The sequence below is a fragment of the Delphinus delphis genome, chromosome 11, assembly GCF_949987515.2.
Source record: "Delphinus delphis chromosome 11, mDelDel1.2, whole genome shotgun sequence".
NCBI lineage: Eukaryota > Metazoa > Chordata > Mammalia > Artiodactyla > Delphinidae > Delphinus > Delphinus delphis.
Genome location: NC_082693.1, coordinates 6,786,898 through 6,813,794, shown reverse-complemented (window position 1 = coordinate 6,813,794; position 26,897 = coordinate 6,786,898). Strand labels below are relative to the sequence as shown.

General features: G+C 47.2%; 1 protein-coding gene and 1 non-coding gene across 5 annotated transcripts in view; both read right to left on the bottom strand.

Annotated features, from left to right (window-relative positions):
• NCAPD2 (non-SMC condensin I complex subunit D2) overlaps nucleotides 1-26,560 on the bottom strand; it is a 28,199-nt gene extending 1,639 nt beyond the window's left edge. The window contains exons 1-29 of one of the 4 annotated variants that reach the window (XM_060024162.1): nucleotides 26,159-26,560; nucleotides 25,158-25,307; nucleotides 16,651-16,726; nucleotides 16,314-16,372; nucleotides 15,646-15,827; nucleotides 15,192-15,334; nucleotides 12,750-12,877; nucleotides 12,554-12,677; nucleotides 12,226-12,373; nucleotides 11,035-11,232; nucleotides 10,551-10,685; nucleotides 10,364-10,451; nucleotides 10,087-10,267; nucleotides 8,621-8,745; nucleotides 7,864-8,103; nucleotides 7,390-7,564; nucleotides 6,804-6,888; nucleotides 5,050-5,183; nucleotides 4,235-4,367; nucleotides 4,057-4,141; nucleotides 3,814-3,981; nucleotides 3,349-3,518; nucleotides 2,528-2,639; nucleotides 2,330-2,453; nucleotides 2,092-2,247; nucleotides 1,572-1,749; nucleotides 1,389-1,483; nucleotides 839-919; nucleotides 507-690 (exon numbers count right to left, since the gene is read on the bottom strand). In XM_060024162.1, coding sequence (XP_059880145.1) covers nucleotides 507-690; nucleotides 839-919; nucleotides 1,389-1,483; nucleotides 1,572-1,749; nucleotides 2,092-2,247; nucleotides 2,330-2,453; nucleotides 2,528-2,639; nucleotides 3,349-3,518; nucleotides 3,814-3,981; nucleotides 4,057-4,141; nucleotides 4,235-4,367; nucleotides 5,050-5,183; nucleotides 6,804-6,888; nucleotides 7,390-7,564; nucleotides 7,864-8,103; nucleotides 8,621-8,745; nucleotides 10,087-10,267; nucleotides 10,364-10,451; nucleotides 10,551-10,685; nucleotides 11,035-11,232; nucleotides 12,226-12,373; nucleotides 12,554-12,677; nucleotides 12,750-12,877; nucleotides 15,192-15,334; nucleotides 15,646-15,827; nucleotides 16,314-16,372; nucleotides 16,651-16,726; nucleotides 25,158-25,284 — 3,834 coding nt within the window. In that variant the 5' untranslated portion in view covers nucleotides 25,285-25,307; nucleotides 26,159-26,560. The other 3 variants (XM_060024161.1, XM_060024163.2, XM_060024160.1) reach the window with 3 other exon arrangements.
• On the bottom strand, nucleotides 15,904-16,230 carry LOC132434656 (small nucleolar RNA U85). Its single transcript, XR_009521373.1, has one exon. It is a non-coding gene; the product is annotated as a small nucleolar RNA U85 (small nucleolar RNA).
• Nucleotides 26,561-26,897: the final 337 nt, after the last annotated feature.

Here is a 26,897-nt window from a genome sequence, read left to right as displayed (position 1 = left end):
GCCAGGGCTTCGGGGAGGTGGGGTGAACAGGGGAGCAGAGGATGCTCAGAGCAGGGAATCTACTCTGAATGTCGCACAGCAGTGGGCACAGGTCACAATACATTCTAAACCCTCAGCGCGCACATCACCGAGAGTGAACCCTCCCGGAAACCACGCTCTCTGGGCGATGGTGATGTGTCCAGGCAGGTTCATGGATGTCCTGCTCTAGCCTCTGGCGGGGATGCGGGTAACCGGGGAGGCTGTGAGGCTGTGCCTGCCTGGGGGCAGGGGGCACATGGGGGAACTCTATATTTTACTCAATTTTGCTTTGAACCTGAAACTGCCCTCAGTAAAGTCTACTAAAGAAAAGAAAAAAGAGAAACAAAGAATCAGGAATTGGAGACAGAAAGATCTGGTCTCAGGTCACTCTGGTTACTTGGTTGCAATCAGCTGGGGCTAAGTCAGAAATCCAGAGCCTCAGAACAGCGGAATGAACTGCGGCTGGAATGCGGGCGGGCACCGCTCACCTTGCCCTCGGGCTTGGCTCCACGCCGCAACTTGCCCACAGCGGACAAAAAGGCGCTGAAGATGGACTCGTCTGACAGTTTATCTCCAAAGCAGTCAAAGTTTTCCAGCATCTTGCGGAGACCCCGCTCTGTGAGGGGCAGCTGTGACACGCAGTAGGCCAGGTCCCGGTACTGGCGCTCGGTCCTGCGGGCGGGATGGCTCTGTGAGGAGCAGTGGGACCCAGGAGGGAAAGGCCTCCTTCCTCATCAGCCTCCCACAGCCCCGGGGAGGCCCCTGGGTGGGAGGGCTCTTTCCCTCTCGCCACAAAGAGCCCTCAAGGCAGGCAGCGTACTGGGCCGTGCGGAACCGCTGACACAGCTTCTCCACCAGGCTCTCGGTCTGCTTGTCCTTGGTGATGTAGCAAAGGAGCTGCCTGCAGGAGGGGAGATACGGATATGCCGTCTCTGGGGGCAGCTCCGAACCCACCCACTGCCAACACCAACCCCGTACCCTCCCCAGCACCAGCCTTCTGTCATCCTCCTGACTCCGTAGCAGGCTCTTCTCTGCCGCAGCCCAGGCCCGGGCCTGTACCTCCTGCCCTCTCTCACGCCTCAGGGAAGGGCCCACCCCACCCTCCTGAGGAATTTCACTGTGACGCAATTTATAACAAAAGCAGCTGCTGTCCAGTGTCAGGACTTTTGCCTTATTGAATCTTTTCAAGAACTAATAAAGGGGAAGTATTTCTGGCCTCATTTTACACAGGAGGAACAGGCACAGAGAGGTGGTTATTGCTGAAGTCCACAGGCTAAAGAGTAGCAGAGCCAGAAATCACATACAGGTTTGTCTGATTCCTAAGGCTGCTCTACAATGGAAAACGTGCCCCAAGGCCCAGGGAACTGTACTTCATGATGGTGTGGAAAGGCTCCTCCTCCACTCCTCCCTCAGGGGCTGACAGGCGGCTGATGATATCTGGAAGGAGGTTATAGATCGCATTGCCCTGTGAGAGAGACAGAGTCATATCAAAGAGACGAGGTGACCTGCATGTTCCCCCAGCAGCAAGCTCTAAGCTGCCCCCCACCTCTCACCTTGTGGGAGAGCTCGTTGAAGAAGTTCTTGGCCAGGGCAGCGATCTGAGGGGCAGGGTCGATGAGCAGCACGGCCATCTCGCTCACCTGCCCCTTCACCTTCACCATGTCCTTCAGGATCAGGTGGGTCATCACCAGCCCGGCTGTTTTCCGCACTTGCTGAGCGGGGTCCCGGAGACTAAGAATGAAATCCGAGTCATTAGGACCAAGACCATGGGCTAAAGCTGACGCTGGCAGACAGGCCCTCAGTAGGACTCTATGGCCTCTTCCTAGTGCCATTCTAGAAGCAGTTAGGGGATGTTTAGAGTTGAAAGCTGGGTTTGGGGAAAGAGGCCAAGGCTGTAACCAAGGCTTTAGAGAAGAAACATCAATCCCTTTGGGGCCACACTCAGCCAGGGCCTGCACAGATGTTCAAGGGAACATTAAAGACCAGGGCACAGTTTTGGGGATTCTCACACTGACTTCACCACAGCCTCCAGGGCTGGCAGGGACGGCGAAGGTGCTGTGAGGTGTCCCTCACCGAGCATACAGATGAGGTGTCCAGGGGTCCACCAGGTTGGGGAAGCGGATGGCCAGATCCCCAGTAGCAATCATGAGGTTAGATCGAACGATGGGGAGCGAAGACTTTTCTAGCATGGTGAACAGAAGACGAAGCTGGGAGTCACAGAAAGTGGCACTAGGGGCAAAGAGAGGATCATCAGGGAAACCATACCATCCCCCATCCTCCTGGAGAAGGTGATGCCCACCCCAAGGCCTACCTGATCATGCAGAACTTGCCGAGGGCAAGTGAAGCAGCTGCAGAGAGCTCTGGGTTGCTATAGAGACCAGGGTTGTTGCAGACTTTAAGCAGAAGTGGAACAAAGGCAGCCAGTGTCTGTTTGCCTGGTGAAGGAACAACTCTAGGTTTGGGACAGCCTACCTAGCCAGGGAGAGGGCCACTCAGCAATTCTTCTCACCATCTAGCAGCTCCAGCTCACAGATGCCGCGGATGAGTTCTGCCTCGGTGTCATCAGCTGTAGCCCCAACCAGCCCCATCTCCTCCTCCATGGTGGCCTCAGAGCTTGGATTCTGATGGGAGAGCAGCCAGGTCATGGGTGAGCAGACCGTTTTGATTCCAGCCTACCCTTCATTTCGCACAAATGGATCTGGGGAAAGGCAAATTCTGCAAAACCAGTCACAGGCGTGTCACGTGTATCCAAAGAAGGACTCTTGAATTAAACCGGAAGAGAACTAGGTCCGTTTGTGTTCAAGTTGCCGAAGCACCCCACACCTCTTCTGAATTCCTCCTCAGAAGCACATAACTTCCTAGACACAGTAAACAGACGGAGCCTGCCAGACAATGGTTCAAGGTCACAGAGAAGGGCAGACTTTATCTCACTGCTGCAGGGCTCTGTCAATCATTTGTCTGCCAGACATCACTGCCTCTAGTGGAGAGAACACAAGGTCCCATCAGGTGCTACGCCCAGTCACCAAGGCTGCCGGAAAGGCCCTGGGAGTGTGCTAACTAACAAACACTGCCTAGGGCACAGCCTGTGTCTTATGCCAAGGTCCTTATCTCGATGCTCTGTATTTACCTAAAACTTTCCTTCCTGGGTGATCCTTCTTTGTTCTCACTAATCATTTCCAGAGTAGTTGCAGCAAGGAGGCAGTCTCCATCAGCTCATTTAACAGGAGAGAAGCGGAGATCCCCAGAAGGAAATGTGAAGGACCCGAGGGCCGGAAGCAAATCTGGGAAACGCCTGGGACCCGAACCCAAATGCGCAGGCGTGCCACTCACCTTCTCCTTTGGCTCTTTCGTCTTATGCTCCTGTTCTTCCCGAAGAACTCGGCGCCGACAGAGCTCTCCACTCACTGCCTGCTCCAGATGCACCAGCTGCTGCAGAGCCACATCCCCGGCCAGGGACAGCAGGTTCATCAACAGGAAAGTGGGGAGCACAGGCGTGTCCTCTGCAGGAGGGGGAGCGGGAAAGCCCGGAGAAAAAGACAATCAAGTCTCACAGGCCCCGCCATACTGATGGCCCCCTTGCTCACGCGCTCTACACCCCAGTGAAGAGGCAAGAGCTGGGGGTGGAGGGTGTGGTAGCAGTGACGGGCCCGGCCTGAGTGACAGAAAGGGACAGCGGGGGTTGAGGGGATCGGGAGTGGTTGTAGGAAGTGGTAGTATCAGTGGCTCCCGGCCGGCAGGGACGGCAGCAGAAGCTGGCTGCTGCCCGCGGGCCCACCGACCCTCTTGCCTACTTACTCGTGGCCTCCTGGGGGATGCTTTTCTCTCCCAGCTTCTCCAGGGCCTGCTTTGCACAGCCCTGCAGCATCCGGGCACAGATCACCTCGGGGCCCTCTGCCAGCTGGTAAATGAGGGTCACTGCCGCCTCCTTGAATGGGATCCAGAGTGGGTCTGGGCAGACAACGCCTGCGCAGCAGAAGGGAGAAGTTGCCACTGCAGACAAAGGCCCAATTCTGCCCGAGGCCCTTCATGGTAGCTCACCTTTCGTGACCGTCTCCTGCAGTCGCTCAAACAAGCAGTGTTCCTGAGGCAGCCGGAAGGGAGGGTGACGTTTGCCCAGAGAAGGCTGTCGAAAGCAGGGAAGACAACGCGGGTGCGTGTTGACGGTGGACAGGAGAATGCCCACTCTCCTTAGTTTGGACGTACCCACCCCACGTACCTTCCTCCTGTCAGAGATGTTGGCAATGGCACGGCACACCTGTTGGGCCAACCTGTAGTCCTGTGGAAGCTTCTCATCCAGCCCTATGCTCACCAGTGTGTCTAAGTTGCTTCCTACAATTTCTGGTTTTCCTCTAGGAGAAGGAAGCCATAGAGTTAAAGCCACTCACGGACCCCTCTGCGTGGGGGACAACACCAAGGGGGTAGGAACCAGCACCCAACTCAGGGCTTCGAGAGCCTTGGAGCGCTACAGAGAGGCTCTGGCATAGGGCTGGCCCCTTGGCATCCCTCTTGCTCTGTTGACCCCACTGTTTCTGCTGCCTGGGGGTAGACTGGTACGGTCACTGTTTTATTCTCCATTTAGGTGGCTGATGCGTGCACAGAGCTCAGCTGGGCCTGACTGCTATTACTGAAGCAGTCTTTTTTTTTTTTTTTTTAAAGAAGATGTTGGGGGTAGGAGTTTATTAATTAATTTATTTATTTTTGCTGTGTTGGGTCTTCGTTTCTGTGCGAGGGCTTTCTATAGTTGTGGCAAGCGGGGGTCACTCTTCATCGCAGTGCGCGGGCCTCTCACTATCGTGGCCTCTCTTGTTGCAGAGCACAGGCTCCGGACGCACAGGCTCAGCAGCCATGGCTCACGGGCCCGGCCGCTCCGCGGCATGTGGGATCCTCCCGGACCAGGGCTCAAACCCATGTCCCCTGCATTAGCAGGCAGATTCTCAACCACTGCACCACCAGGGAAGCCCCACTGAAGCAGTCTTAAGAGAACCTTCCCTTCCTCTCTCGTCCTACCGCCTGTCTGGATCTGAGCCTCACCGTGCCATCATCCCGAGAAGCATGACAGAAGAACAGCGCTCCAGAGCAGAGCAGGGCACCTTCTTCGTTGCCCGCTCCCACAGCACTTGGGTCACTGCTGGTTTCAATTCATCCTTCTGCACAAACTCACAGAGCTGAAGAGAAAAGAAAAAGGGCTCAGGCCAAAAAATAACAATTCCCCTGATGCTTGGTCCACCTCCTCTGAAGAGAATATCGAGAACCTAAGTAAGTAAAGGCAATGTTGAGGAGTGGGAGAGGAAGGAGGAGGCTCGAAATGTAAAGTGGGGGCTGGAGAGGTACTTCCATCTCTGTTACTTTTCTGCTTTCATGCCTTCAAATCTACGTTCATGAAGATGACACACTGAAACTGACCTTGAGTTCCTGTGGATCTACAGTCTGGACTACATTCTGGGGATTTCTAGTAGGTTTCTTGCTGTAACCGCTAGCTCAGCATGTCTGAAATGGACGCCATCGTCCTTTCTTGCCTTTTCATTTTGCCAACGGCACCAACACCAACAGTCACATATGCTTCAAACTTCATAGTCACCTAATATTTTATGTATCAGTCACTTAGTCCGACCTATTCTTCCTCTTAAAATTTATCTTCCATTAAAGTGCAATTCTCCAGATTTTCCTCCCACCCCCAAAGTCTAGACCCCTGTCACTGCACATCTACAGCAGCCTCCAGGGACATCCCTGTCCCTAGCCTCTGCTCCAACCAACCTGTATGCTGTGACCTCCCCAGACGTCTGTTTCACCATGCCACAGCTCTGCTCACCATGCAGAGATAGCTCTCCTTTGCCCGCTGCATGGGCTCCTGGCCAGCAGCCACTCTACAAGATCTCGGGCCAAGTGCCACCAGCAGGCTCTTCTTTCCCGCGGTGACGCTCCTCCCAGTGGACGCTGGTACGCAGCACCACCTCTGCCTTCTGTCCCATAATCCAAACCCTTCAAAGCAGCTCTGCCTCACTAAAATGCTGGAGTCCCTGGCTGACAAGGTTCAGGTCCTAGACTCTTGAAAGGCATCCCGGGATCTTCCCGATTTAGTTCCAACCCACATTTCCAGCTTCCTATCTTTTCCAGATGACAGTTTTGAGCCAGAACACAATCGTCTTCATTCTACAACATAGGCAGTGCTCTTTCGTGGCTTTCTGTCTGAAATGTTTTCATTTCTTTTTCATTTCTCTTTAACTCCTTCCTTTCTTTAATTCTCTAAATCCTACTCATCAAGGCCCAAATTAAGTACTGCCACCTTCAGGAAGCTTTTCCCTCGAGTATTCCACCTCACACTGCTCCCTTTCCCACTCTACTCGTCAATATAATATACCAGGTAAGAGTATGTTTTCTGGAACTCTTATGCCCGAGTTTGAATCTCAACCTTTGCTCCTAAGTAGCTGAAATTAGCCAACTTCTTTAAGATCTCTGTGCCTCAGATTTCTCATTGTAAAATGCTGATAATAGCACAACCTCCTAGGGCTGTTGTGAGGATTAGCAAATTAATATGAGCAAAGTGCTAAATACAGTACCTGGCATAATGTGTTACTATTATTATATTACTATCGCTACTATAATCATTGCCTGGGCCACTTAGCAATCTGCTGCATTGCTCTAGAAATGTGTTGTGTTTTGGGTTGCCAACTAGACTTGAAAGCGAATAATCTTATACTTCTTTGCAGGGCTGAGTAAGTTGCTGAACACATAGTAATCACTCACTAATACTTGCTGAATGAGTAAGTCAAAGTGAGGAGACTTACAATTTCCTCAAGACACTGAATGGTCCCAACTGAGGCATCCACTAGCAGCAAAGAGAGATTGTGAATCAAAGTCTGGGCCTTGGCTCTGTGGGAACAGCAGAGATCAGGGGTCATTAAAAGCCCAAGAAGCTGAACCTGGCAAACAGGTTATTAGGCAATCCCACCACAATGTCAAATAATAAATAACTGCTTTAGACTCACAGATACAGAGAACAAACTAGCGGGGAGAGGGAAGGGGGAGGGACAATACAGGGGCAGGAGATTAAGAGGTACAAACTATTATGTATAAAGTAAGCTACAAGGATATACTGTACGTGGGCAATATTTTATAACTATAAATGCAGTATAACCTTTAAAAATAGTGAGTTACCATATTGCACACTTCTGACGCCTAATATTGTACACATCAACTATACTTCAATAAAAAGAAAAACAAACCAAATAACTGCTTAGGATGGGTTTCACTGTAAGTTCAGCCCCACCCCGAGCCCATTACAGACCTAGTGCCTCTGGAGCTAGAACGCCTCTAGAAGAAGGGTGCCCACTCCCCCCAACTCCTTCAGGAGGCGAAACACAGCCCATCTACCTGGCAGAGTCCCCCTTAGGTTTGAGGTAAAGTTGGCGGTAGGCGTTCAGCACAGCTTCCCGGACACCAGGCTCCTTCGACCAGATGAGAGGCAGCATGCGGCGCACCCCGAACAGGGCCTGGGGTACCCCAAATTGGAATACCATCACAAAGAATTCAATCACCTCCTGTACCACTGAGAGGACAGACACAAATGTCACCTATCTGCTTGGCAAAACTCCCCCAATACTTAAAGGCGGAACCTTTCTTAATGTAGCAACATGCGAGCAGAGGCCTTCCTCCTTTTTCCCTGAGGATGCCAACTCCCCTAAATGCCCTGTGAAATACTATATGCACACTCCGCAGGGCTACACAAAGCAAATTGAAGAAAGAATCCGGGCCTTTCAAAAGAGCGGACAGACATCAATAAAGTACGGACAAGACTGGTTCTTCCAACTCCAAGACCCAGTCCTTGCAGAGGGGATGCCGGCGTACCTGTAGTTGTGTGTTCATACATCATCTTGCTTATGATGCCAATGGCCTCTGTGATCTTCAGAGAGAAGCTGTAGGCATCCTGCAGATACTGCACCAGCATCTCCTGCTTCACCAGCTCATCGTTTTCCCTGCATTTCTCAGGCTCTGACACACTGGGCTTGTCTTTGCAGCCAGTCTCTCCTGGGCCCAAGTTCCCCGCAGCCCCCTGGGGATTCTTCTCCTGTGTGGGAGCTGCTGGGCCTAGAGTTGAAGAATTACAGGATGGTTTTCGTTCAAGGGTATACGGGGAAACCCAACAGTTCTAAACATCGCTGAATATTTGTTTCTACAATAGGAAAGCTTTTTTTTTTTTTTTTTTTTTTTTTTTGCCGTGCTGCGCTACTTGCGGGATCTTAGTTCCCTGACCAAGGATCGAACCTGTGACCCCTGCAATGGAAATGCAGAGTCCTAACCACTGGACCACCGGGAAATTCCCACTAGGAAAGTATAAATTTAGAATTTATTCTAAAATATGTTGGTTCATTTCTCAAAAAAGATTCCTCAAGTCCTCTACAGTTTGGAAATAACCTTTTATACCCCGTGACTAAATCTTAGGCCCGTAGGCTGCTTCCATTCCAGAGCAGAAGCACCACTAACTCCCCTCTGGCCTCTTTCAGCACCAGGCTGCCAGCCAGGCCAGTGTCTGACAGAAAGTAAATGGTCTATAAATACAGTTGAAGTGTCTTGTTTGCTGACTGAAGAAGGAAAAGGAATTTACCTTTGAAGATAGTTCCTAAGAGATTCAAGAACGCAGTCTTCTCTGACTCCTCTGGGTCCATATGACAGAAGGGTTCAGATTCCTGGAAGTGGCCTATGGCTTCTTGAGTGAGAATGATGGCCTGCCTGACAGAACATCACCTGTCACCAATCAGGCACCCATAAGAGTGTCACTGCAGCCTTGTGTCAGGGAGCCTGTGTCATGATTCCATCAAGAACCTAGACCTACTGGTAGAGAACTCTGTCACTTGTATAAAAAGGGGGAAAAAATGTAGATATGTCTGACTGTGTGACTACATATTATCTCTAGAAGGAGGCTCGCTATGGGAAGGGAACTAACTGGCTGGAAAGCAGGTTTGGAAGGGATTTTTCATGGCACGTCCTTGTTCAAATTTTAAATACTGTATGATGTGAATATATTGTCTAATTACGAAAAAGTAGCTTCCTGCTTAAAAAAAAACCAAAAAAATCCCCCCAAACTCTGCTATTAAACTGTTAAAAAGTTACGTTCTAACACGTTTAAATTTGTAACTGGCAGCCAGAACCTCCGCTGTTAAGAACTCCGCCCAGCACTGGCCGTGAGGACTGCTGAGGGAGGAGGGGCATCTTTAACATGAGAAGGAGCCTTTTCCTAACTCATCACTAGCACGCTTGGAGGCAGAGCAGGCTGCCTTTTACGCTTCAGCAAAGAGAGACACCAGAGAGACGTAGGGAATTAGCCAACTAGCCACCCTCTCTTCAGCCTTTCTGAGCAGCATAGTTAGGTAGGAAGTAAACTAATGACTTGTGGCTGAGGTTTAAGAATACCTGTGGACAGCTCTAACGCTTTTGTTGCCAAGGTGCTCTCAAGTTCTAGTCACAAAAATCTTTCCTCTAAGATCAGGATTCATACCAGGTTGATTTAAAAATTAAGGTACGATTGAGCACGTTTGTTATTATTTATCAGCTCACACATTTTGGAATTAAAAAGCCACTAGAGATCTTATGACCTAATCAACTATTTTTAAATAAATAATGAAACTGAGACCCAGAAAGTTTAAGTAACTTACTTTATAGAAATAGGATTATACTTATAGGTCGTCTTCTTCAAATGAAGCAGGACTTTGGTCATATTTAATTATAACACGATTTATGTCTAGTTGTTTTAGTAGTTTTTTTAAACATTTGTAAAAGCAGAAAAGCATGCTTAATTGTAGACTTTGCCTTTGGCATATATCTGGTGTTCAGACTATTACTGCAATGAAAACACCTACCACCATCTGATGGCAGCATACCCTAAGTGCAGTTCATTTAAAAAAAACATTGTTAAAGAATGTACATATGTGTATTAACAGTCACTTTGCTGTAAAGCAGAAATTAGCACAACACTGTAAATCAACTATACTTCAATTAAAAAAAAATATTGTGTCTCAAAAGTTAACTCTAAACCTGACAGGTCATGAGAGAATATCCCATTCTTTCACATACTTGTAACTAGCTTTGGCTAGCAATCGACGGATGCGTCCTTCCACCTCTTCCGCTGTCTCTGTTTCGGCAACCTCCTCGGGCATCCCCTCTCCTTCCTGGGGAAGCTTCAGCAGCTGCTGCAGGGTAGCCTTCAACTCTGGCAGCATGGCTTCCCACTCCTCCCCTGGGTCCAGCACTGCGGCTGAATGAGAAAGTCTCACTTAGACTCTTGCACTGAGTTTCCAGCTGCAAGGAGAAGGATGTCTGGGGTGAGAACTCCCCCGCAGCAACTACTCACAAGCAGCTGCAGCTCGCCTCTGGGCCCTCATCTCTTGTAATTTCTGGGTTTCCTTCTGCAGCGGTCCAGCAAGGTCAGTATCACTAAGCTACCAAGGTAAAAATGAACATCAGGGTCACTGAGTCATGGAATTTCACTGCTATTTCCATTTAATTCCTTCTCTTTTGGGTGGGCCCAGACTACTTACCTTGCAGGAAAAGGGATTATTGGCGAGAAAACTGGCAAGGAGCTGGATGGCATTTTTACAAACCAGCACCGACTTGTCTGCCAGACGCCCCACTGCTAAGGCCACCACTGCCTGGAAACGTGTCAGGGGCAGAGCCTACGTGGAACAGAAAGACAGGATCAGATCCCGCCCCACACCTTCCATTCTGCTCAAGATGATCGTGAAGTACACTCTACATGAGCTAGCCACTCATTCTAAGGAAACTTTTCTGCGGGATGTGCATAGCTCAAGAGGACTGTCTGTAGTGCTTAAGACATACTGTAGTCCTTAAATGGAGCCCAGAATCCTTGTCCTTGATAGAGGAAGACCTTTATTACTGGTAGTAGAATCCTGAATTCTAGACTCTTCTTTGACATAGCTACTCTTCTTTTGACCCTGGATTCCTTTTCTTCGGCCTGTACATAGAGGGGTACCGTGTATCTTTATCACGTCAAAGGACACTCACCTTCTGCTGGACGATTCGGGTAAAGAGTTGCAAAACACGGCTCCGCACAAAGGAGCTGACGTCGTGGCCGTGGGCCTGCAAGGTGTCCAAGAACTGGTCTCGGGTGTCTCGGGCTGCCGCCTCCAGCTGATCTCCATTCAGAACCTGCAGCACCATCTCCGCCATGGCCGCCAGCACGGCATTGCGCATCATGTAATTCTGAGAGGGATATGAGGCTGGTATGAGCCTCTGCACCCCCATACTGACTGTCGTTTTCCTAAACTCTTGTGCTCATCCAGGCATAAAGAAGGGGTAAGGCCTTTAGGCAAGGTTAAGCTTGCTTTTCTTAGCTCTGACTTTCTCTGGTCAACTGCCCAGCAGGTATTCATTGACTCCTGAGGTCACTAGAAAAAGCTGAATCCCAGAAGGGCCTTGTCTGGTCAGGAGAATGTAGGGACAAAATAAACAAGAGCCCAGAGCAGTTTTTCCCCACAAGGCTCACCCAGGTAACCATGGTGGCAGCTGAATATGAAATCACATCCATCCACCAACACATGTTTGAAAAGCATTAATTACTACCTTTCACCTGAGGCCTCAAAGCCTTTGATCCTTACTAATAAACACCGCCTTTCTCTCACACTTCCCTTCCCACATCTTACTTACAGGGAAGCAGAAATCAGCCCTGGTGCCAACCATGTCCGTTACAGAATCATGGGGAACAGTGTTTGGGGTTTTTGCCAGGCCAAGAGCCTGAGAATGGGATCTTGCATAAAAGGTTATAGTACATTAGATGAACAAGCAGACTGCCTTTGTTCCTGACATTCACCGAGGAGTGCCAGCATCAGCTTGGGAAGCAGTCAGGCTAACACTGAGGGATAAGATAGATGATGTGGGTGGATCTGAGAACCAGGTGGGCAGGAAGGGGCTTCATCCTGAGGAACGGGTGGGAACCAGAATCACAGCTGAGTCACTCTCACTAGACTCTCCCCTTCCAGACCTGGGTGAAACCAGTGTGATACTGAAATAGGATTAATAAGTGGCTCTTTATTTAATTCAATAAACTTCATCTGCTTCTCTATAGGAAGGAACTGCCACAGTGATTAGCCTAGACAACTTGACTTCAGTGAAAGCTTCCTTCTTGTTAAGAAACAGCCTTTCAACAATGCACTTAAAACCCCTAGAAAACCCTGAGATCCCCAGGGGACCGCCTACCTCTCCATCCAGATGATCTAGTAGAATGCACACACTGGACATCAGGGTGGCCGGGACACGCTCCGCTAGTTCTGTCAGGAAGGCGGCAAAGCCCTTGGCCCCTGAAGGGTCCCGACTCAACTCCTGGGGACACTTCTGTCCAATCTCTCTACACAGGGGAATAAACACAGCCATAGCAGCATAACTTAATTACTCAGGTCCCAGTAAGGGAAGGTAAAGTTGGCATCTAATATCTGAAGGAATCTAATGTTACACAGAGAAGCAATTTCCAATCTTTATACTCTCCCTGAGGGAAATGAGAATTAGAAATTAGAGAAGGAAGGGTCACCTTACAATCTCTCCTACTATGCTCTTCATCCCATAATCAGTTGCCCACAGACTCACAGCCGCCACCAGTACAGATGCCAGGTGTTCAAAGTGCTGCAGCATCTGGATGATCTTCACAGTGGCACCTGTGGAAGTGCTACACGTGAGAAACCATGGGCAAGATGAAAAGGGTGGGGCAAAGTGGAGGGCTAACTTACTCAGCATATGGTTATAACGTGTCAAGGCGACACCAAGCAGGTGTGTTATGGCTTCCCGGGTGGAGCGGTTCTTCTGGTGACTAATGGTGGGGTTCTCCAGGAGGCGGTAGCAGCAGCCAGTAACCAAACTGAGAAAGGAAGAGTAGAGATGGTGACATCAGCGGTCTGGACTCAACTACATTGGTCTTGCCTCATTCATTCCACCTCTGCTGCCCCAGTCAGGGTCTTCTAGTTTTCTTTATTCTAACGCCTTCCACACCAAGTTGCTTTGCTTTGCTGACCCCCAAAGGAGGAAGATAGGTACTTCCTCCTTCTGGATTACCAACTTTCAACCAGTTATAATGTCTACAGAAGCTGAATATATGATAAAAGACAGGACAAAGTCACCACTGACTTCTCATTGTTAAATGGCCAACGCAGTCCTCATCTTAGTTGACCTTTCAGCTGCATCTGACACAACTGATCACTTCTTTCTCCTTGAAACATGCCTCATTTGGTACCAGGAGGCCAGCCTCCCTTCTCAGTTTCTTCAGCTGGCTCTTTCTCCTCATCTCACTCTCCTGATGCTGGAGGGCCCCAAGGCACAGTCCTTGGGTTTCTGCCCTCTTCTAGCTGTGCTTACTGATTTAGTGATCTCATTCAGTCGCATGGCTGCAAATACCATTTATATAAATGCATTATATTCCCAAATGTGTGCTCTAGCTTAGACCGCTGTCCTGTCTTCCTCCAGCTTTGTACATTCCACAACCAAACCTGACACTATTTGGATGTCTAATAGGCACCTCCAGCTTTCTATGTCCAAAGCAGAACTTCTACTGTCCCCCCAAACACGCTCCCACAGCCTTCCCCATTATTTCAGTTACTGGCAGCTACATTCTTCCAAATGCTCAGGCGAAAACCCTGGGTGAGTCACCCTCGACCACACCCTCCCTCAAACCTCACGCATCTGTCAGCTCACCCCGTAGGCTCTCCTTAAAAGAACAAGTACAGACTGCATGCACTTCTCCCCATCTCCAGCGCCCTCTCGGGCCTAAGCAACTGTCATCTCTTGCCCAAGTGACCGCCACAGCCTCCTTACTGGTCTCCCGCTTTCCTCCTTTCCCTCCAGAGTCTGTTTCAACACAACAGCCAGGATGACCTTGTTGAAGACAAGCCAGACCACCTCACTGCCCTGCTTGGAACCCGAGGGGCCCCATCTCACTCTGATAAATGCCAAACCGTGACGGCCTATGAGGATCTGCAATTGGCTCCCTGTTGCCCCGACCTCACAGCCTACCCCTCACCCTGTCTCAGCTGCCAGCTCTGGCCTCAGCGCTATTACTTATATGTGCTCAACACACTCCCTCCCTTGTCCTTGCTGTTTCCTGCCCTTGCCCTTGCTCTCCCTCCAAATATCCTCATGGCTCTCATTACCTTCTCGAGGGCTTTGCTCAAATATCACCATCTCAAAGAGGTCTTGCTAGAACAGCTGATAAAGATTACAACACTTTCCCATCAAACTTCCCACTCCCTCCACTATCTTTCTCCACAGTAATAAACTATAAGACGTACTATATATTTTTACTTATTTAAAAAATTGTCTTCTGATCTAAAATATAAACTCTAAGAGGGCAGAAACGCTGGTTTTCAGTGACTTTAATGACACCAGCCATGCACCTAGGAGATTCTCAGTAAATACTGTTTCATGAATGAATAAATGGCATTAAAGATGAGAAATTCAACGCAGTTTCTAATCTTCATTATCTACTTCTGAACAATTCAACGTAATGGGAATACTTCTGTGTATTACAGACAGAACTGAGGGATGAAATGAAGTATTTAAAAGGCATATCTAGTAAAGCAAATGTGGTAAAATGTTAACATTTGAGGAGTCTGAAGGGTATAGAGGATTCTTTGTACTATTCTTGCAACTTTTCTGTAAATCTGAGATTATCTCAAAATAAAAAGTTAAAAAATTGAAAAACAACAAAACAAAACAAAAAGCATATCTAGGGCTTCCCCAGTGGTGCAGTGGTTAAGAATCCACCTGCCAATGAAGGGGACACGGGTTCGATCCCTGGTCCGGGAAGATCGCACATGCTGCGGAGCAACTAAGCCCGTGCGCCACAACTACTGAGCCTGCGCTCTAGAGCCCACGCACTACAACTACAGAGCCCACACACCAGAACTACTGAAGCCCATATGCCTAGAGCCCGTGCTCCGCAGCAAGAGAAGCCACCACAATGAGAAGCCCATGCACCGCAACGAAGAGTAGCCCCTGCTCGCCGCAACTGAAGAAAGCCCGCGCACAGCAACAAAGACCCAACGCAGTCGTTCATTCATACATACACACATACATAAATATATATATATATATATATATATATATATATATATAGCATATCTAGCAACAGAGCCCTCATTCCTCACAGCCAATATCACCTATAGCAATCAACTACCCACCTGACAAACTCCTCTTCGATTACTGAGTGACTCCACAGGTGACGGATGTCCAACTGGAGCAGCTGTGTTAAAAGCTGAAGAATCGGTTGCCTCTCTTCTTCCCAGTCAAAGCCATGGGTTGCCTTGGCCCGGGCTTTCCTACCCTAAAAAAGGATATACTTAAGAAAAAATAAGGAAGCTGAAAGGATCATGATCTGCTAGTCTGAGTGCCCAAACTATCCAGTATTGAGACAAGGTAGAAGGTAAGACGGAAGTATTACAAGTTCCAAAATATAAAAGAGCTGCTTGTCAGCAAAAGATACATTGTGATACTTTTGAGTACCTCCTCATAAACCTTAAACATGGGTCAAGGGCAGAAAGGAAAAGATTCTCAGAATCACTGAATTCCATCTTTCCCACCAATTCCCGTATCTCCCCAGATCCCATATTAAGTGAGCCAGGAACAACAAATTACCTTCCCACCAAGGGCCAGGTCCATGAGGCTTTTCTGGCTGGCCATGGTCTCAAAGGATTCCAAGAGGCATATCAGAGCATAGCAGTTCATCTTGAGGGCATTTAGGTGTGCGCTTCTATCGGACCCACTCAAAGTTGCATCATCCAAGATGGTGGGAAGTTCCTGGGTGTGGCGAGATACCACTGCGAGGGGCAGGATCTGGAGTCAGTTTCATTCACTTTCCTCATACAACCCAACTTCAAAACCCCTAGCACTTGCAGCCATCAGATTACCAAAGATCTGTGTTTCATCTCTCAGTGGCTACAACACAAGCTAAGTCCTCTGGGACCCCTGACCCTGATATCCTGAACATGCCCTATCCCTACTCTGTCACTCCAGTTACCCCAATTTCTCTCTGGCAACAGGAAGAACTGCCTCTATTGAAGAGAGGCAGTTCAAGAGTGGGAAGAATTTATTGTTGGTCTGCCCTTACAGTGAACACACATAACTCTGTATTGCCCACCAAGATTACAGACCTATAGGTCAGAGGTCCCTGGGCTTAGCCAAACCAACTGAATCACCACAGCCTTGATATCATCATGTGGCAGGAAACAGTAAACAAACAAACAGCAACACACACCTTCCATCCCCCACCCCCGACCCATAAACACCTTTTATCCCATAAACACCTTTTATCAGGAATTCCAGAGTATCTTCCTTGAGGCCAGGGTCTATACTTCGGAAGTGACTATGAGGGAAAGAAAGTGCGGGGGGTGAGACAGGAACCTGCAGAGCCCATTCTAATAGATCAGATCAAGCCTGAGGAATCTAATACTTAAAACAAAAAAACACGTGGAACTACTCGACTGAATAAATATGGTGGCAAGCTGGGGTAAATGCTCATGAGTAGAAATGTCAGCACCCAGAACCATTTATCAGTGAACTATAAATTGGAATTTCAGGACTAACATGCAAAGTTAGGGCAAAGAGCCACCAGTTCTTTTTAAAGTATCAGAGGGTACTTACTGCAGAATGCTGTAGATGGTATCAAAATGCTCCAGCATAGCCAGGGGCCCCTGAGATCGAAAGGCAGCCTGAAATGCTATAAAGATGAAAGAAACTGATCAATACAGAGGGACAGGCCTTTTTTTTTTTTGCTGTACGCGGGCCTCTCACTGCTGTGGCCTCTCCCGTTGCGGAGCACAGGCTCCGGACGCGCAGGCCCAGCGGCCATGGCTCACGGGCCCAGCCGCTCCACGGCATGTGGGATCCTCCCGGACTGGGGCACGAACCCATGTCCCCTGCATCGACAGGCGGACTCTCAACCACTGCGCCACCAGGGAAGCCCGGGGACAGGCCTTTTTGGTAAGTTCTACTCATGGCAGAAAATGGAGTTAATTGCTTTTCTTGGTAGAATCACAAAAGTAGACACTTCATTTCAATGTAATCTAGTATTATAACATCTGACACTTTGTCCTGTTTTACAATTAAAGCCTTACTTGAGTTTTATTACCACATCTCTGAACTAGATGAAGCAAACAGTACGGTGCCTATTTTATGGGAAAATAAATTATGTGACTTGTCCAACTGAGTAATGAACATAAACTCAGGATCTTTTTTTTTCCAATTTTGAAATTACAAAAGAAGCAAAAACAGTACAGAGTTCTTGTATTTTTCACCCAGATAATGGTAACATCTTATATAACCATAGTACAAGGATCTATTCTAAACCAAGAAATGAACATTAATTCAATGTTATTAACTAATCTACAGATCTTACTTGAATTTTGCCAGCTGTTCTATTTTTGTCCTTTTCCCAGACCAGGAGCCAACCTAGGATACCACAATGCATTGATTTGTCATACCTCCTTAGTCTCCTCCAATCTTTGTCTTTCATGATCTTGACACTTGAAGTGTATTTGCCAGTTATTCTGTAGAATGTTCCTCACTTTGGGTTTGTCTGCTATTTTCTCATGATTAGATTGAGGTCATGCACTTTTGGCTAGATCACTGAGAAAGGGAGGATGGGTCCTTCCAGATGCATCAAACCCAGAAGGAGGTGATGTCAATGTCTTATTACTATAGCGATATTAACTTTGATCAGTTGGTAGCGTTCGCCTGGGTGTCTCCGCTACAAAGTTACTATTTTCCCCTTTGCAACCAGTAAGTATCTTGTGGGGAGACGCTTTGAAAATCCCGTTTCTCACCACCTTCTGCCACTTATTTAAGCACCTATGGATGATTCTTGCCTGCCACAATTATTACTTTTACTAAATGGTGATTTGTCTGTTTCTATCATTCCTTTTATGCTTACTTAATGGGAATGCCAGGCTAAGATGAGCTGTTACTTTCCCTTCATCTATGTATCCAATTATTTGTTTATAACAGAATGGGCTCATGAACGTTTCTTTTATTCTGTGTTTTAATCATTCTTCTTATTATTAATTTTGTTGCTCAGACTGTCCCATACTTGACCACTGGGAGCTCCTTCAACTTGGCCTGTGTCTCTGACATGCTCCCTTCACTCTTGTTCTCTTACTTTCTTGTACCACAAGATGTTCCAGGCTCGTCTTGTACCTTCCTTGGCTCAGTCCTGGAATCAACCATTCTCACTGGAGTCCTGGTTTCTTTTATGAGAGAATGGTATGTAGAAACCAAGTTCTAGGCCCTAGTTAAAATCACTGCTGTTGGAGCTTTCAGGCCCTGTCAGTAGACAAAAGCAGGATATACATATATGTAGGTATAAATGCACACACCCCTATATCTTTATCTGTGTATATATTAAAAACATAAATTCACTTATATATTTGCTTGATCCTAGTATACACATAATACAGTTTCAGAATTGCTAACCCACACCCCTTTAAAAAATAAATTTACTAACTACCTTACGCTAATCGTGTAAAGTTCTTTCATATAGAGTTTACAGTCAAAATGCTGGACTTCCCTGGCAGTCCAGTGGTTAAGACTCCGCACTTCCGCCGCAGGGTGCGCGGGTTCGATCCCTGGTCGGGCAAGACGCCGCATGCCACACAGCGCAGCCAAACAAAAGACCCAAAATACTGGGTCTCCTGGTTGCTTGTTAGTTATGTTCTCCTGCAATCCTTTAGTGCGATTAGGTCAAACATCTGTAACACACTTAGGTTCATGTTACCACAGATTTTCCTTGATTTATGATGGGGTTACATCTTGAAAAATCCCCTGTAAGTTGAAAACACTGTAACTCAAAAATTTAATACACCTAACCCACTGAATATCATAGCTTAGCCTAGCCTACCTTAAGCATACATTAGCCTACAGTTGGGCAAAATCATCTACTACAAAGCCTATTTTATAATAAAGTGTTGAATATTTCTCGTAATTTATTGAACACTGTACTGAAAGTGAAAAGCAGAATGGCTGTCTGGGTACAGGATGGCTCTAAGTGTGTGGGTTGGGAGCTGCGCTTGCTGCCCAGCATCATGAGAAGAGTATCCTACTACATGCTGCTAACCCAGGAAGAGATAAAAATTCAACATTCGAAACATGGTTTCTACTGAATACATATTGCTTTTGCACCATCATAAAGCTGAAAAATCATAAGTTGAACCATCGTAAGCTGGGGGACATCTGTATTTCTATTACATTTAAAAAATCCAGCATTTGTTTTTTTTTTGGGGGGGGCTGCAGTTCCCCGACCAGGGACTGAACCTGGGCCACAGCAGTGAAAGCCTGAAATCCTAACCACTAGGCCACCAGGGAACTCCCTGAAAACCCAGCATCTTTTGACTCTCAAACTCAGTGCTCTTTTCATCTTCACTGTACTGCTTCTATATAAAAACTTCAGTATAAAAGGGAGTAGCAGAGCTTCCCTGGTGGCGCAGTGGTTGAGAATCCGCCCGCTGATACAGGGGAAACGGGTTCGTGCCCCAGTCCGGGAAGATCCCACATGCCGCGGAGCGGCTGGGCCCGTGAGCCATGGCCACTCAGCCTGCACGTCCGGAGCCTGTGCTCTGCAACAGGAGAGGCCAGAGCAGTGAGAGGCCCGTGTACCGCAAAAAGAAAAAAAAAAAAAAAAAAGGGAGTAGCACCTAATTATGACTTACAACATGCAAGAGTAGCAAGGCAGTATGGGAGTTAATTTTTTTTTTTTCCTGGCTGCGTTGGGTCTTTGTTGCTCCGTGCGGGCTTTTTCTAACTGCAGTGAGTGGGGGCCACTCTTCATTGTGGTATGCGGGCTCCTCATTGTTGGCTTCTCTTGTTGTGGAGCAGAGGCTCTAGGAGCATGGGCTCAGTAGCTGTAGCACGTGGGCTCAGTAACTGCAGCATGCAGGCTCAGTAGTTGTGGTACGTGGGTCCTAGAGTGCGTGGGCTTCAGTAGTTGTGGTGCATGGGCTCAGTAGTTGCGGTGCGTGAGCTCTAGGGCAGGGGGGCTTCAGTAGTTGTGATGTGTGGCCTCTAGAGCACAGGCTCAGTAGTTGTGACGCATGGGCTTAGTTGCTCCGCGGCATGTGGGATCTTCCCGGACCAGGGCTCGAACCTGTGTCGCCTGCATTGTCAGGTGGATTCTTAACCACTGCGCCACCAGGGAAATCCCGGGAGTTAACTTTTGAACCAAGGTGTATATCTAGTTCTTTCTGTGGATGTGGAGGGAAAGAATTCCACCAAATTCTTCTTTTCTGCAGTAAGAAGTGGGTTTGCCTAGAAAGCAAAGCTTGAACCTTGTACTACATTATCACTGCTGGCTCACTGACCTGATTCATCATATTGCAGTGTTATGCTGTCCAACTACAACCTGGTCCTCTGCGATGCTTAACAAACTATTTTATTTCTCCAATTCCTACTGACTCCCTAGCGCTATACCCATAGCATGTTTCCCCCTTTCTTTATACCTCTTCTTATGCTTTGCCTCTCTTCTTTTAGCAGATGACTGCTTTCTACTTTACCAAAAAGAATGAGACCCAAAGCTCCCTCATGTAATCCTGCCTCTCTGTCAACAAGTCATTCTGCCAACACCTTCCCATTCTTTGCTTCAGTCTCAAGTGAAAAGATTTTCTGTTCTGAAGCTAAGCTGTCTCACTGCCCCAAAGACTTGTCTCCTTTCTTTCACCTCTGGCTTCATCCTCTCTAGGGAATGCTCTTTTCCTGACAATGTGCTTAGGCCCCTACTTCTTTAAAACAAACAAACCAAAAACGATCAGTGCCTTTCATTTATGACTTTGCTCTCATATCCCTTTAAAATTTTGTGTAATCTTTCTCAATTCCCTGAAACCTAGTTTCTGAGATTTACCAATCTAACAGCTATTCTCTCAAAGATTACCCATTACCTATTTTTTATTACATCCAATGATTCTCTCCATTCACATCCCTCTTTACTTCTCCGAAGCATCACCTGCTGATCTAGTCTAGTCACCCTGCTTAGGTTTACATGTGGCTTGAACATTTACTAGGCTAAGCTACTTAGCTTACCAAGTCTCAGTTTCCTCTTTTGTAAACTGGGAATAATAACAGATCATACCTCATAGGGCTTTTCAGAACTTTTTGGTAAAGATTAAGTGAGATAATCCACATGAAACAGTCAGGACAATACTTAGCACATAATGTAACTCAGTAATTGAAAGCTATCTCCCACTCTTACAAACCTCCTTCTGTAATCTGGAAAATACGGTAAAATGAAAATGAGAAAGAAATAAACACTGTTAACATCTGGCTAATTTTTTTCAGTTTATTTTCTATGCATACTATTTCTATTGTTGAGGTCATGTCACATATTCAACTCTCTGTTCCGTTTTTTAAAACTTAATATTACAATAAGGATATTAAAAAAACCTTTGTCTTTAATGACTGCATAACATTCCACTGAATGTACCTCAATTAACTTACTGTTCCTCTATCATTAGACATTATGATATTTCTAATTTTTTCCACTAATTATTAACACATTTACTCCCCTTGTAAATCTGGATTATATCCCACTGACTGATTACTCCATTCATGTAACTACACAAATAAAAGTGGCTCAAAAAAACATAAAACCATACCAACTATTCTCACTTTATGACCTCAAGTAGGCCCTTAGTATTTCTTAGTAAGCCTATAACAAGTTCCCAGGCCTATTTGCTTTCTTCTAGGCAATTATTTCACACCTTTCCTCTGTTCATAACATCAAGATCATTTTCCCCCAACTCCCCTTCAGTTAAAGGCGTCACTTCCTATCTCACTGAGAAAACTGAATCAGAAGAGAAACTCCAACTGCGCCAAGGTCTGTATTTATCAGCACGACCTGCACCTGTGCCCTAAGCGCTGCCTTTTTTTTTGCTGCTGTGGATAAAGTGTCCATGCTCTAATAACCCACCTCCTCCCCCAGCACCAGATCGCTTACTCTGACTCCTTAAAGGATACTGCTCCCAACACTCATTCACTCTCCCTCTGGAGCGTCAGCTTTCCCCCTCTCTGATTATTCCCATTCAGCACATACACATGTGATGTTGCCCATCTTAAAAAGAAAAAAAGTCCTCCCTTGACTCTGCCTCCCCCTCCAGCTACGCCCTATTTCTCTGCTACTCCTTAAAGCAAAACAACAAGAAAGGGTTATCTAAACTCATCATCTCTAACCTCTCTCTTCCCATTTTCTCATAAACTATTCCAATCAGGCTTCATTCCCACGGCTCTGAAATAGTGTTCAAGGTTACCAGCCATTGCCACATTGCTAAGTCCAGCAATTAAATGTGTAGCTGATCTCTCCTTTCCCTTTTGAAACTTCTCTTAATTTAGCGTCTTTGCTCACTTTCTGCCTCAACAACTAGTCCTTAGTTTCTTCTACTAGTTCTCTCTCATTTTCCCAGCCTCTAAATGTTGGACTGTCTTAGGTCTTATGTCTTGAAACTGCTTTTCTTCTCCATCAATACTTACTCCAATCTCACAGCTTTAAACACTCTCTACCTGCTGAATATTAAATCCCAAATGTGTATCGTTAGCTGCAACCTCTCCCCTGAACTCCACAATCATATAACCAACAGTCTAAACGTGCTCCTCTCATACTCTACCCATCTCAGTAAATGACAACTCCATTCTTCTAGTTGCTCAAGTCAAAAAGCCTTATTTATAATCATCCTCAATTCTTCTTTCTCGAACCCTGTAAGTCCAATCCAGTCCATCAACAATCCTGTTGGCTCTACTTTCAAAATTCACTCAGGATCTAACCTTTTATGATCACCTCCACCGCTATCACCCCAGGTAAGCTGCCTGCTATTATTATATTAGCCTCTTAATTAGTCCCCTGCTTCTTCCCTTCCCCCTTACAGTCCCTGCTCAACACAGCAGATATACTTTTTAAATGTCAGACCATGTCACTCCTGTGCTCAAAACACAATGGCTTTCAAGCTCACTCTCTCTGAAGCTAAAGTCTTTACCATGACCCACAACACCCTAGATCAGTGCTTCTCCAACTGAAATGTACATAGAATTACCTGGGGATCTTCTAAAGAAATGGATTTCTGATTCAGTAGTTTGAGGATAGGTCTTCCTCCTGCATTTCTAATAAGCTCCTAAATCATGATACTAATTAACGCTCCTGGTCTGAAGACCACTCTGAAGAGCAAGACTCTAGAATAATCTGTACCACTTCCCACCTGACCTCTCTTTTCCTAGAGTTCTCCCCTCCAACCACATTGACAATTCCCCACCTCAGGGCCTCAGCACTGGCTTTCCTGTCTGCTTACAATGCCCTTCCTTGAGAATCTGCATAGGTAACTTCCTCACTTGTATGGTCTCTGCTCATATGTCATCTATCAGCAAGCCTTCTCTGATCATCCAACATAAAATGCTAGTCCATAACCTGGCTCACCGTAATCTTTTTTATCTTGCTTTATTTTCCTCCTTGGCATTTACAACCATCTGACATACTCCATATTTATTTATTACTTGTTGAAAGCCTTGAGAGAAAGAACTTTGTCACCTTGGCTGCTTTATTTACTGTTGTATCCCCAGTGCCTAGAACACTGCCTGGCACATAGCATAACACCAGTAAATACTTGAACAAAGTAAATGACCTGATCTTGTGTATTTATAGTAGAACTTGTATTTAGGGTTCTAAATACCAAAAGCAATGCAACTGTTATAAAAAGGATTCTTTTTTTTTTGCGGTATGCGGGCCTCTCACTGCTGTGGCCTCTCCCGTCGCGGAGCACAGGCTCCGGACGCACAGGCCCAGCGGCCACGGCTCACGGGCCCAGCCGCTCCGTGGCACATGGGATCCTCCCAGACCGGGGCACAAACCCGCGTCCCCTGCATCGGCAGGCGGACTCCCAACCACTGCGCCACCAGGGAAGCCCTAAAAAGGACTCTTAAAAGGAACGAGCACTCATGTAACAAAGCGATGCATAATAACAGCTGAAGAACAGTTTGCCAGAGTGTGCAGCTTGTGCCATTGGCGATGCACAGATCCACACAATATGGAGAGAATGGTCTCTCTGTGGACACCCATCAGTCAACTCCACACTCTGTTCTCTTCCTTGCTTACCAAATAGTGATATGTTCGGGTTTAGGGAAGCCTAGGTAATGATCTTGATCAATTTAGCCAATCTGGATAATTCCATTTCCCCTACCAGTAGTTAGGGAAATAGGCACCTGATCCAATTCTGGCTAAGTCTGTTATAAGACTTCTGGTAGTTTTAAAACAAGAAAGAAGAAAAAGCACAAGATAGAAAAATCCCTTCTACTTCTGCACATCAGAGCAAGGAGCTGTCATCTGGCAACAATGATGGGAAGGCCAAGAAGAAACAAGCTGAAATTATATTATCAAAGTGCCTGATAATTAATGAACCTTACTTGTTGTAGGAGATAACAAACAAAGTAGGTTACTATCCAGATGAGGAAACCAAGGCACAGAGAGAATCAGTAACTGTCCAAGGTCAGAGTAGTGGAGGCAGGATTCAAATCCGGGCAGCCTGGCTCCACAGCCTTAATCTCTACTCTCTATAACTCTCCAAAGCAATCTAACTGACACAAGACCCTTCCAAGAAGTACAGTGACATTATGGATGGGGTCTTGTTGATAATGCATGAATTGTTCTCGGTCATCTCTAGGTTTCAATGGGCAACTGCACTGTACATATATTGTACAGTGTTGCAACTGTGCACATATGCTTTTTTCCATTATTGCACTCTTGGAAATGTGATCTAGACTCTAAAAAAGTATTACCTGAAACAGGTCAGGTCAAGTCCCAGACATTCTAGGAGCTATCTTCTCCTACAACTCTTAAAACCACCAGTACTTTATTTTGGCATATGGTAAGAAGTCAGGATCTAAAATAAAATTCTCCCCAAAGACTAACCATACACACCAAGACTGTTTATTGAATAACCTAGAGAAGCTGGTCAATGAACATACTCTTCGTGTAATGCAACGCTAGGGAGAAAACAGTAAGGAATAGGAAAGACATGTTCCGTGCCCCCATGGAGCTTACTGGTGTAGTGGAACAGACAGACACAATATAATCACATGTGGGTGGTTGTTCTGAAGTGCTAGGCACAGTGGCAGCTACGGAGTCTTACCTTTAAGGTGCGATGGAAGATGTCTGATGGACAGTACCTCTTGCACGACATACTGATTCACCCCTCCACTTTTCAACAACTCCTCTGGGGATAAGGGCAGATGGAACTCATACAGTTGGGGAGACATCTTTCCCCCAGTGGCTCACAGGGCTAGAAGCCAAACAGCAAACACATCAGGGTCTATATCTAAGGGTCGTCTTTTTAATCTGGCTCTATTATTCCCCTCCTCCAATACATAACACTTTTTAGTCTTACATCAAGCTAATAACATTATCTTAGAGCGTGTGAGATTAAGCCTGGACTAGAATCTAATTCTAGTTGTGACTCTGACACTTGGCCATGTCACTTAACCCCCTGAGCCCCATCTGTCAAGCAGGATTACTGATCTCTAATTACTTTACCAAATTTCTCAGGATCAAATGAGTCAAGGGGTATTAAAGTATTTAAAGAACTGTAAAGTGGCATATCGATGCGTTAAGTTAGCATTGTTATTTCTGTTTTTATAGGCAAAACTTCTTAAGTATATAGACACTGTCTCATCTGAGGTCAGAACGGTGATCCAGTATGGGCTAATGGGCTTCCTGTCTCCAGAATGAGAGAACGTGAATATTAACTATTTGTTTACTCTGTGCCAGGTTCTATTCGGCTATTTGAACGTCCTATCTGATCTAAGTCTCCAAATGCCAATCTCATGAAGTGCATGGTAATATAGCTCAATTTACAGATGAGGAAACTGAGACTAAGAAAGGTTAAGCGATTTGCCCAAATTCCACTGCGGATCTGTGAGACTTACTGTTTCTACCACGTCGTACCACAAGGACACACCCACTAGACCTCCCAGCCCAATACCGCGTCCTACAGCCCGGTGGCCGATTTTCCCGGCCTCTCCTTCCCCGCTCCCCCTCAACACCGCACCTTACAAGAGCACTTCGCCAGCCGTTCCTCCAACTCGGGACGTAGGGCTGAAACGAAGGAAAAACCAAGGAGGGCACAAGACGCACCAATCTGCGACGCGGCACTCCCGTGGGTAGAGAGACCGACCAATACCCGCCAGGCGGAGGCAAAACCCCGCCTCCGAGCCGGGCGCCGCGCGGGCAAAGCCACAAAAGTGCAGTTCAAACCTCAACGGCCGCAAGGGAGCCAATCGCGACGCTCGCTGCAGACACCGGCCAATCAGAGCGCAGGAGCCGGAAGGCCCGAGGAGGGCGGGGCCTAGATTCCTGCTCCCCCCACCACTGCCCCACGCCGTAGTTTCGCGGCCGCCTCTTTCCCCATAGAGTCTTCTTTTTTGGCGGTCGGTGGAGCGGAAGCTCTGGCGGTGCCTGCCGGAGATGCCGCGTTTGTAGCTGGGCAGTGGCCGTGCCCCTGGGACCGTGACCCACTCCGTCACCCCCAAGACAGGAGGCAAGTTCAGGCCGGCAGTTAGAAGGCTTAGGCTCTAGTCCAGGTTCCGCCATGTCCTCTGCCTTATGACGTCCAGCAGGTCACTTCACTCCCTCAGCCTCAGATTTCCTCCCCTGTCGAATAGGGGAAATAAAAACAGCTACAGCGCAAAACTGCTGTGGGGCACAGAGAAAGGAAGCTCTGGGTTCCAGGTTCTGGACCTTCCTCTCGCTCAGTTGAGGGACGCCCACGGAAACAGGAAAGGGTGAATTTGTTTGACCTTCAGCTTTGGAGGGCCCTAGGCAACGACACGAATCCCTCAGCTCTTCCGGAGCTCCAAACCTTCCGGCGGGCAGA